Here is a 16,217-nt window from a genome sequence, read left to right on the forward strand (position 1 = left end):
TTTGCAGCTGACCCCCATTTTTTTGTCCTGGTCATTTAAAGGGTACCGTGTGGTAGGTGAAGGGTTTTAGACAGAACGCACAGCCGAGTTATTGCTTCTAGGGATTCTCCTTGGCCGGACCACCTTGTGTTCTAAAGCCTTACTGTTGACAGCTTTACCTTGGCCACTGCAGAGATGTGTCCCAAAGATGGTTCAACGGCAGTCTTTGTGGTTTGTGCCACGGCTCTTAACCACTTGTGTGGCACTCTGGACTCTGCTACAGCTTTTCAGACTTATTTTGACCTCTGAATTTTTGAATTATGCTCGGATCTGAAAACACAATTTTTGTTACCTTTCCCTGTTCCCATCAGCATAGTAAGACTTTAATTTACAAAGTGTTGCGCTTATTTGAAGTAAAATTTCTTGGAAAAATTTAAAAAATCATCATGCATTATCATCTGTGGATCTTTTTTTGTAATTAATTTAATTATCACACCATAATCTTTCTCATTTATATGCATATTCAGTAGTTTGCCGGTGAATGTTCAGATCCACAGCCTAGAGACACATACGCAGGCCTTTGATGGTAATTTGTGACCTTGACTGTGCCACCTGAGCAATGGGGTGCATAGCTTGCAGAGATGAGACACGTTCCCTGGCACACAATGAAATAAATCTCCTTAAAAAGCGAGATGAAGTACGGTGGGTGCATCATTACGACACAGCAATGCACACCTCTTGCTGTTAAATCCACTCCCCATCTGTTCCCATGGAGAACAAGGGGTATATCCTCCACTGACTACGCCTTCTTCGTTTCTGCACTCCCTGGTGGGAAAAAAGGTCACACATCTCATTGTTTTAACAGAAGAGCGCAGTCTTGTCAGTTTGACCTTTTTGCTAAATGGCTGTGTTCTGAATGTGCTGCTCCATTTGCATTTCTTTCTTTCTTTATTTCTTTCTCATTTGGAGTCGCCAATGATATCCAGTTATTTTCTCTCCCCTGGAGAACCAATGAACTTTAGATATTTTCTTGAGGGGAACTCCCAAAAGCCAGTGCCAGTGTCACCTATAAGACGGGAACCCAGCGTGCATCTCCACAATCACAGGCTGACCAGACCTACTGGGAAAATGATGGACTAGGGCAGTAAAGGGGGGCTCATCTTTAGTAAAAGGGTAAATACAAATAAAAGACGCAGCACCCCCTCGCTTTCCCAAGAGGCACGTAATACAGCACATTGTAAAGGGACAGAGCCAGAAGCATTGTTAATTGAATGATTGTTAGAAAAGGACAGAAGTGAACTTTAAACATTTAGCATTGACGGCCTGTAAGACGTTCAGCTAGCTCTGATTATGCCATTGGCTGTCTGCATTCAGTAATGGCGGATTTAGCTCCATTACAGGGTGTTAACATCCTTGACGTGAGTTAATACTCTTGGTCACATGTCACACCTGGATACATTCTGTATTATGACACACACACACACACACACACACACAATCAAGCTTCTAATGTAGGTGCCATGGGCTTTTTGGCCAGGAGGAACAGCAGGGGAAGCTAATACTGGTTCAAGATTTGGTTTCCCATACCAAAAAGTGAGCCTCAAATGAGCTTTACATTGACTGATGTGACAGAGTTTCTGAACCAGCCTTGTGGCTGAGGCACTCAATGTGATTTAAAAGCTGACAGGCTGGGCCGTTTATTGGAAACTTACAAGCCGCTGCTGTTTGCTTGTGTATTTGTCCATCTGTCTGGGCTAATCACTAATCTCTTTCTGTTCTTGCCTACTTTTCACAGCGTGCTGCATTTTTCTGTGCGTTATAGCCTAGATAAAATTTTGACAATTCTTTGTCTGTGGTCTGTTACAAACAAGTAGAATAAAGCTACATGTGGGCAACAGGAATGTCAATTTATAAATAGATAATATATATAAATATGATAGGAGGCACTGTCCTACAGGAAGCAACATCTGGGTTTATGTTAACACAGCATTATCATCCTCTAAGCAATGTCCAGAAGCTATTAGAAAGGCAAAAAAACATTGGGTTGTATTGTAAAAACTGTTGAATATAAATGGAGGGACATTATGCTTAGATTTTATATAATGCACTTGTGAGACGACATCTGGAGTATAATAAACACAAAGCAAGCAGGCACATCTCCGAAGTTAAGGACACGTCGTACTGTGACCTGTTTAGAGTGAGCAGAGGAGACTGTGAGGGGCCTAATCCACGGCTTTCACATCCTCAAAGGCATTGATTGATAAGCTAGAAGGGTTTCAACATAATGGTGAATGACGTGTTCGAGCACACCAGTGGAGACTTAAGGAGAAGCTGAAGCAGAAGTCTTGACGACCTGTAAGAAGTCTCTGGTTGAGATACTGGGACATCTTAGCTATTAGCTAAACAAACCGGCTTGATGTATTCTCATCTGTCAGATTTATCATGTTCTTATGTTTACTTACAAATATAGGCCCAGTTCAGCTGTGTTACCTTCACTGTTGATTGATTTAAAGCTATTATTAATTCCAGTTGTTATATTGGTCAGTTGTTAGTTGTTACCAAGTATGTCAAAACATAGTAAATTAAGTTTAATTTAATATGTGATGAAGGCAGCATGGCTGGTGGACTAGTTACCACTGCTACCTAAATGGTGTAGAGACCTACGTTGAAGTCCTTGCTGTATGGAGTTTGCATATTGTCTCTGTGTCCATGTGGGTTTTTTCTTCCACTTTTCTTCCCAAACATGAATATTAGCTTTGAGTTGACCAGGTCACAGTGGTGATGGGTGCTTGCATGAGTGTGCCCTGATGAACTGGTATCTTCTCCATATATATATATATATAATATTGACTCATACAACCTTGAATTGTTTGCGATGGGGGTACAAAAAAATGGGTGGAGGGATAAAAGTATGTCAACATCTGTTAACTACAATTACATTCTTTTAAGTTCGTAGCTCATGACTGTTATAAACGTTTGTCAAAATGTTAGCTACTGAATGTTTCTACAATATTTAATCTTAATAATAAGCTTTAAGACAAGATTGTCTTGCTTTGTTCTTGTGTTGATGGATTTCTTCATAATTATTGAATTCATTTTTAATCAGATGAGTTTGTCATCTGGCACTTTGCTGTATTTCGAATGCCTACTTGTTTATCTTTTAATTGGTCCTGAGAAAATCAATGTAATGTTTTGTGATCCGACACTGAACTGTTATATTCTGTTTGTAAAATTCAAGTAGTGAGAAGTCAAGCAAAATGACGCCTTTTATTGGCTAACTAGAAAGATTACAGTATGCAAGCTTTCAAGGCAACTCAGGCCCCTTCTTCAGGCACAATGTAATCTTACTCAAGTAGAAATACACACACATTTGCAAATAATTCAAAGTTAGCTTTTCATTAAGAAAAACAGTGTTTAGAACAACAGACGTTTGAGTTGAAATCCCATAGGCTCAGACCTGACATAGCCCTTTGTTGGAATAAGCAGTTTTGGAAAAACAAGCAAATACTTTTTAGTGTTTAAGTGAACTGTGATGAAGCAAAAAATTAGAATATAGAGGCTGAGTCAAGTGCTGTAAAATCAATGAACATGAGAAGCTAATTTCTGAATTGTAGCCTGCAGGGTGAGCCAGCATAAGCCATCTAATTAGCAGTAAGTTCAGGAAATCGGGAAGGTGAAGACCCTCAAGGAGCTGAGTTTGTGAAAAACGGTTTAAAATAAAGCACGGCATGAAGTTTATTCTGCTTATCATGGTTAAGTTCTCAACTTTGCCATTTATGACTTAGCATTCAGGCTTCTCATTGTGTCAGCCACCAACCAGACAATGGTTTTAGGGCTTTCAACATTTTAGAGATGTTTGTATTTCATTAAAATAATCATTTTTGTACTACATTAATTATTATTTTTGAGATTAATATTTTAATTGCAATTTTTGCGTTTCTTGGTTTCATGGGTGATGCCACTTTCTGTGACTGGCCACGAGACGTAACATAATGGTGACCGTAATATATAGGATGGCGTTAACAAGCATTTTTAGGCAAAACATTCTCCAAAAACAAGACATAGCTTTACTAAAAATTATTCTGGTTTCTGAGTTCTTGTGTTCATTAGAATTGCTTATGAATGCTTTGAAATCATTTCAAAGTAAACCAATTGGTGTCTGCAGCAAAAATGATAAAAGACTTGAAGTTGTGCGTGATAATTAACTGACCCTAATGAGATATGAGGGGTCAGAGTTGCTCCTTTTCACAGAACTTCGAAAAAAATGTGAATCAGTAAAATAGACGTGTGCAGTGTCCTTTAATATTCTTTATTGCTGATCCTGAGCCTCTGCTTTAAGGATCCACTTCCATAAGTTTACAAATTGCCAATTTCAAACACGAGCATGTGGTGTATCATTTAGACTTTTTCAAAGTCAATGACTACAAATGTGATGTTATTTTTGATTTTGATTCATTCCTCTATGGACCTCTGCCAGAGTGTGAAAAATTACAAATTTCTATTACAGTATGGAACATTTTGACTTTAAACATTTACATTGAAGCACACATTTTAATATTCAAAATATATCAATAGACTATTCTTGTTTATTATGTACTTCTGTGTCATTAAGTAAATCATAACATGTCTGAAGAACACTGCGAATTAGGGTGGCTTAAACAAATTCAGACTTTTTTTTTTCATTTTATATTTGACTTTTGGTTTAGCTGTCTTGGCTTGTCCGTATTCCATTTTGCTGATCCTTGCTTTGATTGGCTATCCCCTTGCTACATCCCTAAAGGTTACTTTATGTATTTCTGCCACTTAAAATACAGTCCAGTCTGATTGGACTCATAATCCAGCAAAACACGAGAATATATTCTGGTATTGTAGACAAACCTTTGTGTGCCTCTGAGGTGTTGTCACTTGTCAATGACAAAAACCATCTAATGGCTGGTTGGTTCAGGTGCACTCTGTTCATGAAACAAGTCCTACTTGAGAATGGGTTAGCCCCCTGTAAGCATTAGCGTGTATTTAGCAGCTAGCACCACATGGGCACCACATGGGCTTCAGGGCTTAAAGCACCTCAGGGAGATGGCGGTTGCTCCTCCGAAACCCCTCTTAAACGGTGATACAATGGGAAACAAATAACAGCTGTTTTTTTTTTACCTCCTCTTTGCTCGATCAGCTGCTGGATTGCTGTTGCTGCTGCCGTGCTGCATGATCTGCATTGTGTGCGGCGCTTCAAACATTTAAAAGCCTGTACAGCACCTGTCCTTTTGTCTCACTGCCTTGTCTTTCTTCTCTCCCAGACATCCTGAAACACTATTCAATCTCCTTTCGCTGTTCCGTTATTTCACCAAGTAATATTTTCCGTTTGTTTGCGCTAATGCAATCTTTTCTATCATTTTTTTGAGAATTTTGTGTTTCTGCCAAAAGCATTCCAACACCTGAGAGGTTAGATGTCTGTGGTCTTGTTTGAAAATGGTTGCAAGTAGGGTGTGACTTGCAAAAGTCACTGTCCCACTGGAATTTGCTTCCAAAGGTTGTAAGTATGACGTGACTTGACCGTCTCGCAGGACGTGAAAGTGTCTCTCTGTCTCTCTTCAAAAGATCTTGTGTCGTCGCAGGATTTTTTTTTTGTAATAGAGAGATTTACATCCATGAAAAATGAAAATACTTTTCTATATCTGTTTATCTTCCCAGCAGCTGTAAAAAAAATACATAAATCTTGTTTCTCATTCCATTATTGTCTTATTGCTCAGCTGTGTCAACATTTAGATGTAGTCTTTAACTTATTTGTAGAAGATATTAAAGTTTGATTTTGGATGCGCACATCTTTTCTGCTTTCTTCAGGCTGTATTAGCGTAGCTGCCCCCTGCTGTTCAAAAGTGGTAGTGCTCTTGGCTCAGATGACCACAAGTATAAAAGACGCAGCTCTGTAGGCCCCCGGCTGTCGAGCCCTGGGCCATTTATTAGTGTCAGTCCTGACTCCCAAGCTCTGAGTCTGTCTGAGTTACCTGTGTAAACCTCTGTATGCAATGGAAACTGACATCTGTCTTTCTGTCCCACTCATGTTGTGTGCCAGTGTGGCTTTATATATTGGTCTTGGCTTTCTTGGCTGATTGTATATGGGTAGTTCATTCACGTCATTTTCACTCCCCTAAACACCAAGGGTCTACATGTACTCTGCATGATTTTTAACTTTCTCTCTCTCACAGTCATGCAAAGCTCAAAGACCGGCTACAGGCCAAGAGTGCTGTGTAGTGCCGGGGACAGAGCACGCTGCTGTAATTCAGTAGCATCAGGTCAGCCCCAAGTGCTGTCACCGGCAATAAGAAGCATGGCCAGACGGATCCCGTACTTCAAGTGCCAGCAGGCTTGGACAGATTGCGGCCTCTTGGCAGGATACATCTTTCACACACAAGCTGTTTCTCTTTTTTTTTTTTTTGCAATGTTCTGATCCTGTGAGGCAAGTACAGCAAAGCTTCCCAGCACGCCACAGAGCCACAGTTTCTCTTGAGTTGCCAAGGTCTAGTGCAGCCTGTCTGCATCTTGGTCAGCATTCACTCAGGAGCTGCCATGGTCTAGAGTGCCTGGTCTCCATCTTGGTAATGAATCAGTGTGTCATAGAAAGTCTGCCATCCCTCACTGACTAAGAGTTCATCTGTCTGACTGGCTTACTGGTACTTGTGTGCTATATGAAAGGAGGTTTTTAAATTGAAACTTCATCAGCGATGAATTAGGTTACATTGTAGAGGAGAACATAGATTGATTAGTCTTTATTCCAATTAATTCATTATTTTATTTGTGTCTGTGCTCCAAGATTTGGCTAACAGTGAAAATACCTAAAAAAAATAGTGTTTTTTTTTTTTCTTATAACAGCTTTCACATCTTAAAGGGCTTAGAAGAATCTTTTAAAAAATTCCCAATAATAACCTCTCAAGAAAACCAATATTTACTTAATAGTGGGCAATAATGTTAAAACGTATCACAGAACCAATTTTTATTTTAAATAACAGCCTCAACAAAGAATACCAATCGAAAATGTACTTATTCTTTGAAATAACTTAACACTCCACATTGTGAATGGGAACTCAGAATTTCTAAGCGACTCTTTACCTTTTTTAGGTGTGTTGCATAAAACAGGAAAGCAGCATTGGTCATCATTGTGTCTGTCCATCAGTCTGTAGGTCCACATGAAACAACTTGGCTCCTCTGGGAAGATTCCATTGAAATTTGCAGCAGTTTGTTGTCAAGGAATTTTGTCAGGTGTTGGACAGTTATCTTGTCCAAAGATCTCGACTCTACATTGTTCTCCTCTCTTGCTTAATGAATATTAGCCTGCAGAGGTCTGTTCATTTTCTACATTTAAGATGTCTCACTCAAAGTTTTTCCAATGTTGTCTCTGTCCTGGTGTCTATATGAACACAGGGATCTCCAGTTTCTGTATTATATCGTGCCTGAAGAAGGGGGCTGAGTTGCCTTGAAAGCTGGCATATTGTAATCTTTTTAGTTAGCCAATAAAAGGTGTCATTTTGCTTGACTTCTCTCTATGTACAAATTATTACATTTTCAAAAAACTCCCATATAAAAAGATCGAACACATTTCCAAAATCATCTATCTTAAAACAGAAACATTTTGTGAAACCTCCGAGTGCATGTAGACCTCAATTACTGATTAATTCACTCTTTCAAATTTGCCTCTGGTATATTTTCCTCTTTGACACATCTAATAGCTGCTGCTGAGAGCAAAACAAATGGCCAAGTTATTGAAATGCCAGCTGAGTTGCTAGCACGTGGCTGGGACCTCGCTGTCAGCTCAGCTGGTTGCACATGTGGACTTTAACAGAGAATTTGTCTCTTTGGGTACGTCTTTCAATAATTTATTTTTAAGTATTAAAGTCCTCAATTAGCCATAGGCCCCCCTACAACATGCCAAAATTAAATGCCGTCCTTTGTGTAAAATACAGTGGAATGTAATGCACATTCGTGGTGTGCACTTCATTTTGGCATGATTGTTTTGGTATCATAATAAAAAGAAATCAGTCAAATGATGCTTTTCAATATGGCATGCAATGAAACTCGCTGCATTTCTTTCCATGACCTTGTGTTAACTGCCTAAAAATGGAATGAAATCAAATGATGGGTCATCAAGTCACAGCTGTATGTTCTCAGTCAGCATCAAGATGATCTAAAAGAATAAATATCACGTCTTGAACTATACTGCGCTATTAGGCTATTGAATAGAGCCCGTTAAGACGAGACCACTGACTCCACTAATACCCCACTGCTGAAGAAGAAGAACTTCCATGGCTTACCTAAGTGAGTCAACAATGTGACTTGTGGCCATTTTACTCATTCGGCATCAACATCTGGCAACTGTTTGCCAAGTATAGATGACGAATAAAAAAAATGAGATAACGATACCATGTCTGGCTATAACAAAGAGTGAGAACAAACAAAGATATGCAGAACCCAGACTTGGTGGTCACATTAATGTGGTCAAATGTTTGCCGATATTTATAAATTTATATATTTATCTCAAACATTAACCCATATTGATAATTATTAACAAATAATGTTAGACTACTTACCCTAAGTGTACATGTTTCTAATGAGACTAGAATTACAGCTTTCTCTGTTTCACTGGAAAGCCTTTTGCCACATCTCTTGCTCTTACTGATCATTTCATTTCATTCAGTTTTTATGCGATGAATGTGGGGTCATAGAAAGAAAGAAGCCATTTGTGCCCCAAGTAGACTCTCGGTGACGTGTAATGAGTTTGCTGTTAGCTGTTAATTAAGGCATGTTTAGTGCGGGATCTGATGAACACGGCTTGATTTGATTTTAATTATTACTTACCCTAATTAAACACACAACATAAACATGCATTATATTATATATTGTATGAGATTGATTACATTTAAGTTTGGCATCAAAAATTCTACATGACTATAATCCTATTTCAGTGTAGTTTCTAACCAGAAAATATAGTAAAATGCTATTGTATTGTTACATTACTAGTGTATTAATACAATTACTAATGCATGTAATTCCATTCCATTCATTGTTATTTTTGAATATGACTGTTACAAAAACAGCCAATAAACAACATTTGTGATATGTTTGTCTTTAATAAAGTAAATTAGAAGTGCTTCAACTGTCAAGGCAGTTAACAAAGAAAATGTAATCCATCAATATTTTTGTAATGCTTTTCCTAGTGAACAATTTTTATACACAGCAAAATAACAAAAATTATACTGATTATCTTTAAGAAACTGAGTAAATGCAATAATGGAATAATTAATGTGAATCTGCTTAGAAATTAATCAACTAAGTATAATCATTTGACAGAGAACACATACTACTCTGGAGTAAGCTCAGGCACCAGTGTGGTGTGAAACCCATTTAATTGCAGGCTAGGCCAAAAAATAATAAGGAAACTTTGGCTACAATAGCCCAAGCAGCTGCTCGTATATTACACTGGAGCTCTGTCACCGTGTGAGTGAAGCTCTCAAAAGACACCTTGTTCTGGTTGGCCATTCAGATACATAGCAGCAAGCCTGGATGGGACACATCTTCCTCCAGAAGTCGCAAATGGGACTAAGCTGAATGTAAAAGTCGCACTCACTCAGAGCCATTGCTATCCCAGCCCACCCTGCATTCCCTTAGACTTTCAGTGTATGTAATTCTGCAAAGAGGAAATTAGTGGTACAATATAATGTCTAAAAAAGAGAAGTTGTACATGAGAGAATACTGTTGTGCTTAGCGATGTTTGAACATTGGGTCAAGAGAGACAGTCATCCTGCTGTTGATCCACAATAAATAGTAGAATTGCATGATGGAAAATACTTTGCATTGTTCTTCTTTAAGATAAAGAGCTGTTTGCCTTTACGTGGCTTCCATACCTCTTATTTATATTATATCATTGTATACAGTATCATAATAAAGTGTCAGGGGATATGTTTAATATAAAAGTTTGGAATTATTTTAACAGTTGCTCCTTTAAGTCATTTCATTCCTTTAATAAACAGTGGTGGAGTCACATCATGTCTGCTGAAGCGGACCCCTCTCTACTATAAACCCATGTGCTGCTGCTCCCTGCCCACCTACAGAACCCAAAAGAGAACAAAGCATTGGTTTGAGTTCAAACAGCATTTGTGTAGCCCTTGTGGCTCAGGTCACTCTTCAGTGTGTGGCTTTTGATGACACCGCACCTCTCCTTGCTGCTTCCCACCTACACTCATTTTGCTAGATTTCACAAACGGTGCCCTATGACAGGATGCAACGTTCATGTTGTTGTTCCCCAGATAGAGCAGGCTGCTCATCTCAGTACATTTCTCTGTGAGTGTTTCATAGAGTTTTTTTTCTATGACTTCTCCATGTTTGGATTTGCTTTTAACTAATACCACTCTACTGGTCAATTTCTTCAAACTGAAAGTTACATTTAAGAAGTTCTGAAATTTGACATGCATTAATCTTCAATGTGGGCTTTGTATTTTATCTTATAGTGGTGTACACCTCTTCACCACGAGTACTGACCATTATGTTCAAGATGGCCTGTGTCTTTTTAAATGCTTTTCCTAATTATACTGGAATGCAGCATTTAGAGTTGGCACAGTAATACAATTACCCTGTTAATCATTAAGGTATTATTTCATATTTGATAGAAACGTGTTTATCAAAATGTAGGACGGTGTGTGTTTGTTTGCTGTAATGAATGTGTGGGTAGTTGTAGATTCATGAAAGATATTAGTAGCTCATAAATCATTGTTTCGAGTTTGTTTCAATCTCCTCATTTTATTTTCCTAGAAACTTGATTCTCGTATTTTTCATTAGTGCTATGTTTCATTTAGCCGTTTTATATTTTATGTTCATTTATATGTGGTTAGTAAATTCATAATATTTAGCATTGGCTCAGATTCCCAAGAAGCAAAGCTGGACTGAGCTCATTTTTGGCAGAGTCAGATGTGACCTGCAGCTGCCTGTTTAACTGCATGACACTGATCTAACACCTTGAGGAGCATATGAGATGTGACAGCAGCAGATTCTTTTAAGGTGAAGGTGCCAGATAGAGTTAGTTACCTGTGGTGTGGTAATCTGATGGGATTACACTGCCCGGGAGGTAAAGATGAACAGTACTGAGGTATGACGACAGAATGGTTCTCACAGAGATCTCAGAGTTCTCTCTTGGGAAAGCAGATCTGATGGGATGTGACTCTAAAAAGCAGGGCCACAGAATGCCAGGAGTTTCAATTCAGGGTCTGATGTAAGTAATTTTCCTGTAAATCAAAAATCCACTGATGTCTGAGCCTGTGAGGCTGATCTTCTGATATCTCAGTTCCCGTAGCTGAATGGTAGGTCAAGTGGTCATGTAACTGCAGGTTGGCAAGATGTGATAGGATTGAACTCTTGAAAAGGATGCCAGGTAAGATCTGAAATTTTTGGAAGTCTGACAAGATCACAATCCTAGTAGGAATTAATAATGAGCCAGGGATAGACTGGAGGGGAAGGGGCAGGAGGTGAAGGGGCAGGACAGGGGACTTGTACCTGGACACACCAGTGGTTACCGTGAACTTGTAGGATCAGACCTGCCATTCAGCTACAAGAACTGAGCTATCATAAGATCAGTCTCGCAGGCTCTGTTGTCTGTGATAGAATCAGTCTCTAAGCAAAATCTGAGTAAACATTGGTTGGAATTACTCATGCCAACAGTAACTGCTTCCAGATGAAGTCATTCAAACTGCTGCAACACTTCATGTACCCTTTAGAATGGATTTTCTTTTTGTTACTTTTAAAATCAATAAGTGGCAAATTAATGTATTTTGTTTTGTCAGCTGCATGGTGTTTGTGTCATTTTGAATAGATCCTGTTGAAATCCTGAGATGGCATCATTAGCATTTAGTCAAATCTGACACATGTTGTAAAGAAAACAGAAAATTATTCTGATTGGGAGAAGCCTAGTTTAGATTACCAAGTGTTGAAGGAGTCATTTTTCTAGCATGTTTTGCGGTGCCAAACAGAATGTGAAAAACTCATTTCTTTCATATAAAGAGCTGATGAGTCTGCTTTTTGAATCTCAGCAAGAAAAAAATATATAATAATAATAATAATTATGAAGAAAAGCTGTAATAATGTGATGTACCATTTTCTTGGCCTGAAAATCATGAACAGCAATTGTGGCGCTGGGAGTAAATTACAGGTAAAATTTACAAATAGAAAATTAAATAAATGGCTATTTGCTTTCTATTCAGTATGCTTGTTTGAGATGAGTCAGGCACATTAAAGGGAGCACAGCAAAATGGTGAGAGCGCAGCTCAGGGACTTGACTCTCAGAGCTGGGTCCCCCTCTTGCAACAGTGGGATACGAGTTCACGAAAGGGGCAGCTGCCAGGATAAGTGACCTAGGAATTCAAGCAATGGTATCCTAAGTGTGATAGGACCAGTCTGCTTGTCGGCATGTAGACTTCATTATGTTAATCGTTTTCTGATCTTGCTTATTCGTGTATGAGAGTGTGTCACTATAAGGGATAAAAATAATATTTAATCTTATAGCTTACTAAAATAAGATAAATGCCAATCATCAGGTACTCTAGTTATTCAGTTCATCTCTTAAGTGCCTTTAACAGATAAAGCATTTAAGTCCTTTAATCAGTGGTGTCAAACTCTACCCACTGTTATCAGCACATCTGTTGGCTTTTGCTCCAGATGTGTTTGGAATCCAACACTAATTCTGCCTTGTAAGGGAAACTCTTCCTCATCGAGCTTCAGTTTAAAGTTTTCTGTTAAACTTATAAGTCATTAACATTTGAGGGGCAAGTGGTGCACATGAACAAAATCTACAGAGATCCTGAGAAAACATGCACGCTCCACACAAACAGGGACTGGACCAGCAATGATCAGCTGCTGTCCACTGGACCACCTCAGAGATGAGCAGGGTAAGGTATGTAAATTGGGTCCACCATAAATAGGCAATAGCTGGTTGGAGGTTGGAGTCATGGGGAATTCATCTGCTTCAGCACACTAAAATACGCACATCTCCTTCATAGGAATTACTGATTGGCTTTAATAAGGACTGAAGGCTGTTCTTCATCCTGTGTTGCAGCACATGATGTTCGTACGAATGTGACAGTGGCACATTGCTTTCAACTGTAATTGCAGGATGGGTCCAAAAGGTCCAGTGGAACAGCAAGGATATGATCATTCTTTATGTCACAGTCTTCATGGTTCAACACAGAAACGTGACTACGATCACTGTGTCCATTATGATATTTTCCATTGGTCACCTCCCTTTACTCATCTGAGTTTGGAGTCATGTCAGGTGTGAGGACTCTGAACTGTTGTGACATGGTGTTCAGTTTCTTTTCCTTATTGGTGTTAATGTCCACAAGATGCACATGTAGAAATGGCACAAACAATACAAATACCAAGACATGATGTTTGGTTCTGTCTCCTGTAATGCCCACTTCTCCATAATTGATAGCAGAAGCTTGTGTCGACACTCTGAGGAGACTCACCTAAAAAAACAAAAACTGCTGCCATCACCTAGAACTGCTCATGGGATATTAGCACCCATCCCTGGACTCCTACCTCAAATAAAGAATGTCTCAGGCTCGTGTGGACTCCACCATGGACCACTGACTCTCTGAAGTAGTTGTTTGTTCATTTTGTCACCAGATTTAGATTATACCCCTGTAACAGTGATCCCCTATATAAAGGCCATTTAGGACTACTGGATTGTTCCTTTGCTTTGTTTGTGAAGTAGATTTTTACTCATATTATTTGTTCTATCTGCTTGCTGTCATGTAAAGCAACTCATCGTTCCTAAAAACACTTTTCTGTCACAGTGTGTATGCATCTTTATATCCGGACATTAAAATTTGTTGTTAGTTTTTGCATTTTGCATTTGTAAATACAATTTATAAAAAATCCATGTCAATAAAATTATCAAGCAGAGACCATGAGACAGACACCAAAATCTATGTTTGGTTTCCTAACAGGTGGAACTGATATCATCTCCTGCTTTATGGGCCAGAACTTCACAGTACCAGTATACCGGGGAGAGATCCAAGCCCGAAACCTGGGGATGGGTGTGGAAGCCTGGAGCTGTGAAGGTAAATACTTGACAAGTTCATTGTCATTTTGGAGGGATCATCAGCCTATCAATAAAAATGGTGTTCAGAGAAGCCGAGATTGGCCCAGAATGAGGCTGTTGTACCTAAAAGGTAGGGTTAGCAGAGTACACATTGAATTAAAAAACATTACTTTAAGGCAAATAATGAAATTCTTCTGCAGACAAATGAAACCCATGAAGGTTTCTTAGATGTGGTGAAAAAAATATTGTGCAACTGTCCCGAGGCAGAACTGATTCTTTTGTATTATTTTCTTATTCCAGACCAGTAACCATTCTTTCTTGTCTTTATAGGAAAGCCAGTTTGGGGGGAGAGTGGAGAGCTTGTTTGCACAAAGCCAATGCCCTGTCAGCCAACACATTTCTGGAATGATGATAATGGTAGCAAATATCATAAAGCCTACTTTTCATCATTTCCAGGTAAATACTGAGATATAAAAAGGGCCGTTTGGCTCCTGTCCATGCATCAATTTTCTAAGCTGCTTATTTTATTAGAGGGTTGGCAGTGGAGTTCGTTAGGTTTAGGGAACCAAAGCTGATTCTGGAAGCAAAATAGCAGGCTGTGAGCCTGTGGAGTTAAAATTAGCAAAATGCAGTAATAATCTGTTATATAAAACTATTACATATTTTTCTGTTTATTTATATTTGCACAGTTTATATGGTAATTATTTGGTGCGTGGGTCCTAATTGAAATATGCATAAGATCAGCTTTTAGACCTTTTGTTTCACCAGAGCCTTTGCTTGTAGGATAGGAGGCAAGAGAGAATTTAAGAGCAAGTGGGGCAGTCAGAGTGTCTCAAAAATGATGTGCTGACTCATAACCATTCTAACAGAGCTGAACAAAAATGGCTCACTGCACAGAACATGCATATTTTAATATTATACCTTTCATACAGCTATTATAATTTGCTTTAGAAGCCTGGTTGACTTTTATATTACACTATTTATATAGCACAATAATGAATTTATAATAGTAATATTGGCCATGTACAGTATTCTTGTATTTCTCAGACAAACATTCTTTTGTTATTAATATAGGCCAGTTTGCTAACTTCAAGCTGACTTGAAGAAAGATTATGTGGCCTGCAGGGGGCACACCAACCGCACAAACCCAAAACAGATCAACACCAGGCACAAGTTCAAAGTTCATCACGTATATTATCAGTGGGAAACGCTTCTCCCTCGCTCTCCATAGCAGCACAGTACAAATGCACCAATTAAAGCACTAATCACAGAACTTTCTTTTCTCTCTGTCTCTTACTTTCTCTTCTTCACCTCCACTTCTCCTCTTTCCACAAGCTTTATCTTTCTCCCTCCCAACTCTGGCTCCCCTGAGTAGTGACAGCTGGCTCCTTTTATAGGCCATAGGAAGTTCTCAAGGTGTCCCTTCCAGCAGCACTTCAGGTGTTGTGACATTCGGGCCCTGCTGTTTTGACAACTCCCCCTGGTGGCATTGCAGGAGCCCAACATTACTGCAGCGAACCCCAACTTCCAGTATGCTCTATGGGACTCTGTGGAGCCACAGCAACCCTTGGGGTCTGACCTCTAGTGTCCCAGGGGAGGGCCCTGGCCATACGCAACAATATATATATACTAACAAAATACCCACTCTTCGCAGCGGAGAAGTAGTGTGTTAAAGAAGTTATGAAAAAGAAAAGAAAACATTTTAAAAATAACATAACATGATTGTCAATGTAATTGTTTTGTCACTGTTATGAGTGTTGCTGTCATCAAGGATTTGATTATCATTATTTCTTTCAATCAGGTTCGTATTTGGAGGATGTGTTGTGTTCAAGTTATATTCCGTGTTTGTCAACTGTTGTAAAGATAACAGGTTTCATTCATCGAAGTGTTGACTGCCCAAATCGGTACTCATGAATCTAAGATGTTCAACAGGCATTCCCAGTATTAAGTTGTGGATTTGCCTGCAAATATTTAGCGGCAGCGTGTCTATGAACGTAATTTAAACTTAAGCTTTATACCTTGTTTTCCTATTGATATGTCAACAAAGGCTTGTTCAGCGTCAGAGGGTTGTTTGTTTCCTACTGCATCAATAAGCAGCTCTTGCTCCTGGTGGGAATTCCCGGGAAAGACCTGTCGAGAACTCAGAAAGAGCGTTAGCGTA

The 16,217-nt window shown here is 39.0% G+C and overlaps 1 protein-coding gene across 1 annotated transcript in view; it reads left to right on the plus strand.

Annotated features, from left to right (window-relative positions):
* Positions 1 to 16,217, plus strand: part of aacs (acetoacetyl-CoA synthetase) — a 104,536-nt gene that overhangs the window by 66,419 nt on the left and 21,900 nt on the right. The window contains exons 13-14 of the mRNA XM_039771573.1: positions 13,962 to 14,075; positions 14,387 to 14,512. Of these exons, the coding sequence (XP_039627507.1) occupies positions 13,962 to 14,075; positions 14,387 to 14,512 (240 nt within the window). The remainder of the gene's footprint in view (positions 1 to 13,961; positions 14,076 to 14,386; positions 14,513 to 16,217) is intronic.

The sequence above is a fragment of the Polypterus senegalus genome, chromosome 12 (assembly GCF_016835505.1).
Source record: "Polypterus senegalus isolate Bchr_013 chromosome 12, ASM1683550v1, whole genome shotgun sequence".
Lineage (NCBI taxonomy): Eukaryota > Metazoa > Chordata > Cladistia > Polypteriformes > Polypteridae > Polypterus > Polypterus senegalus.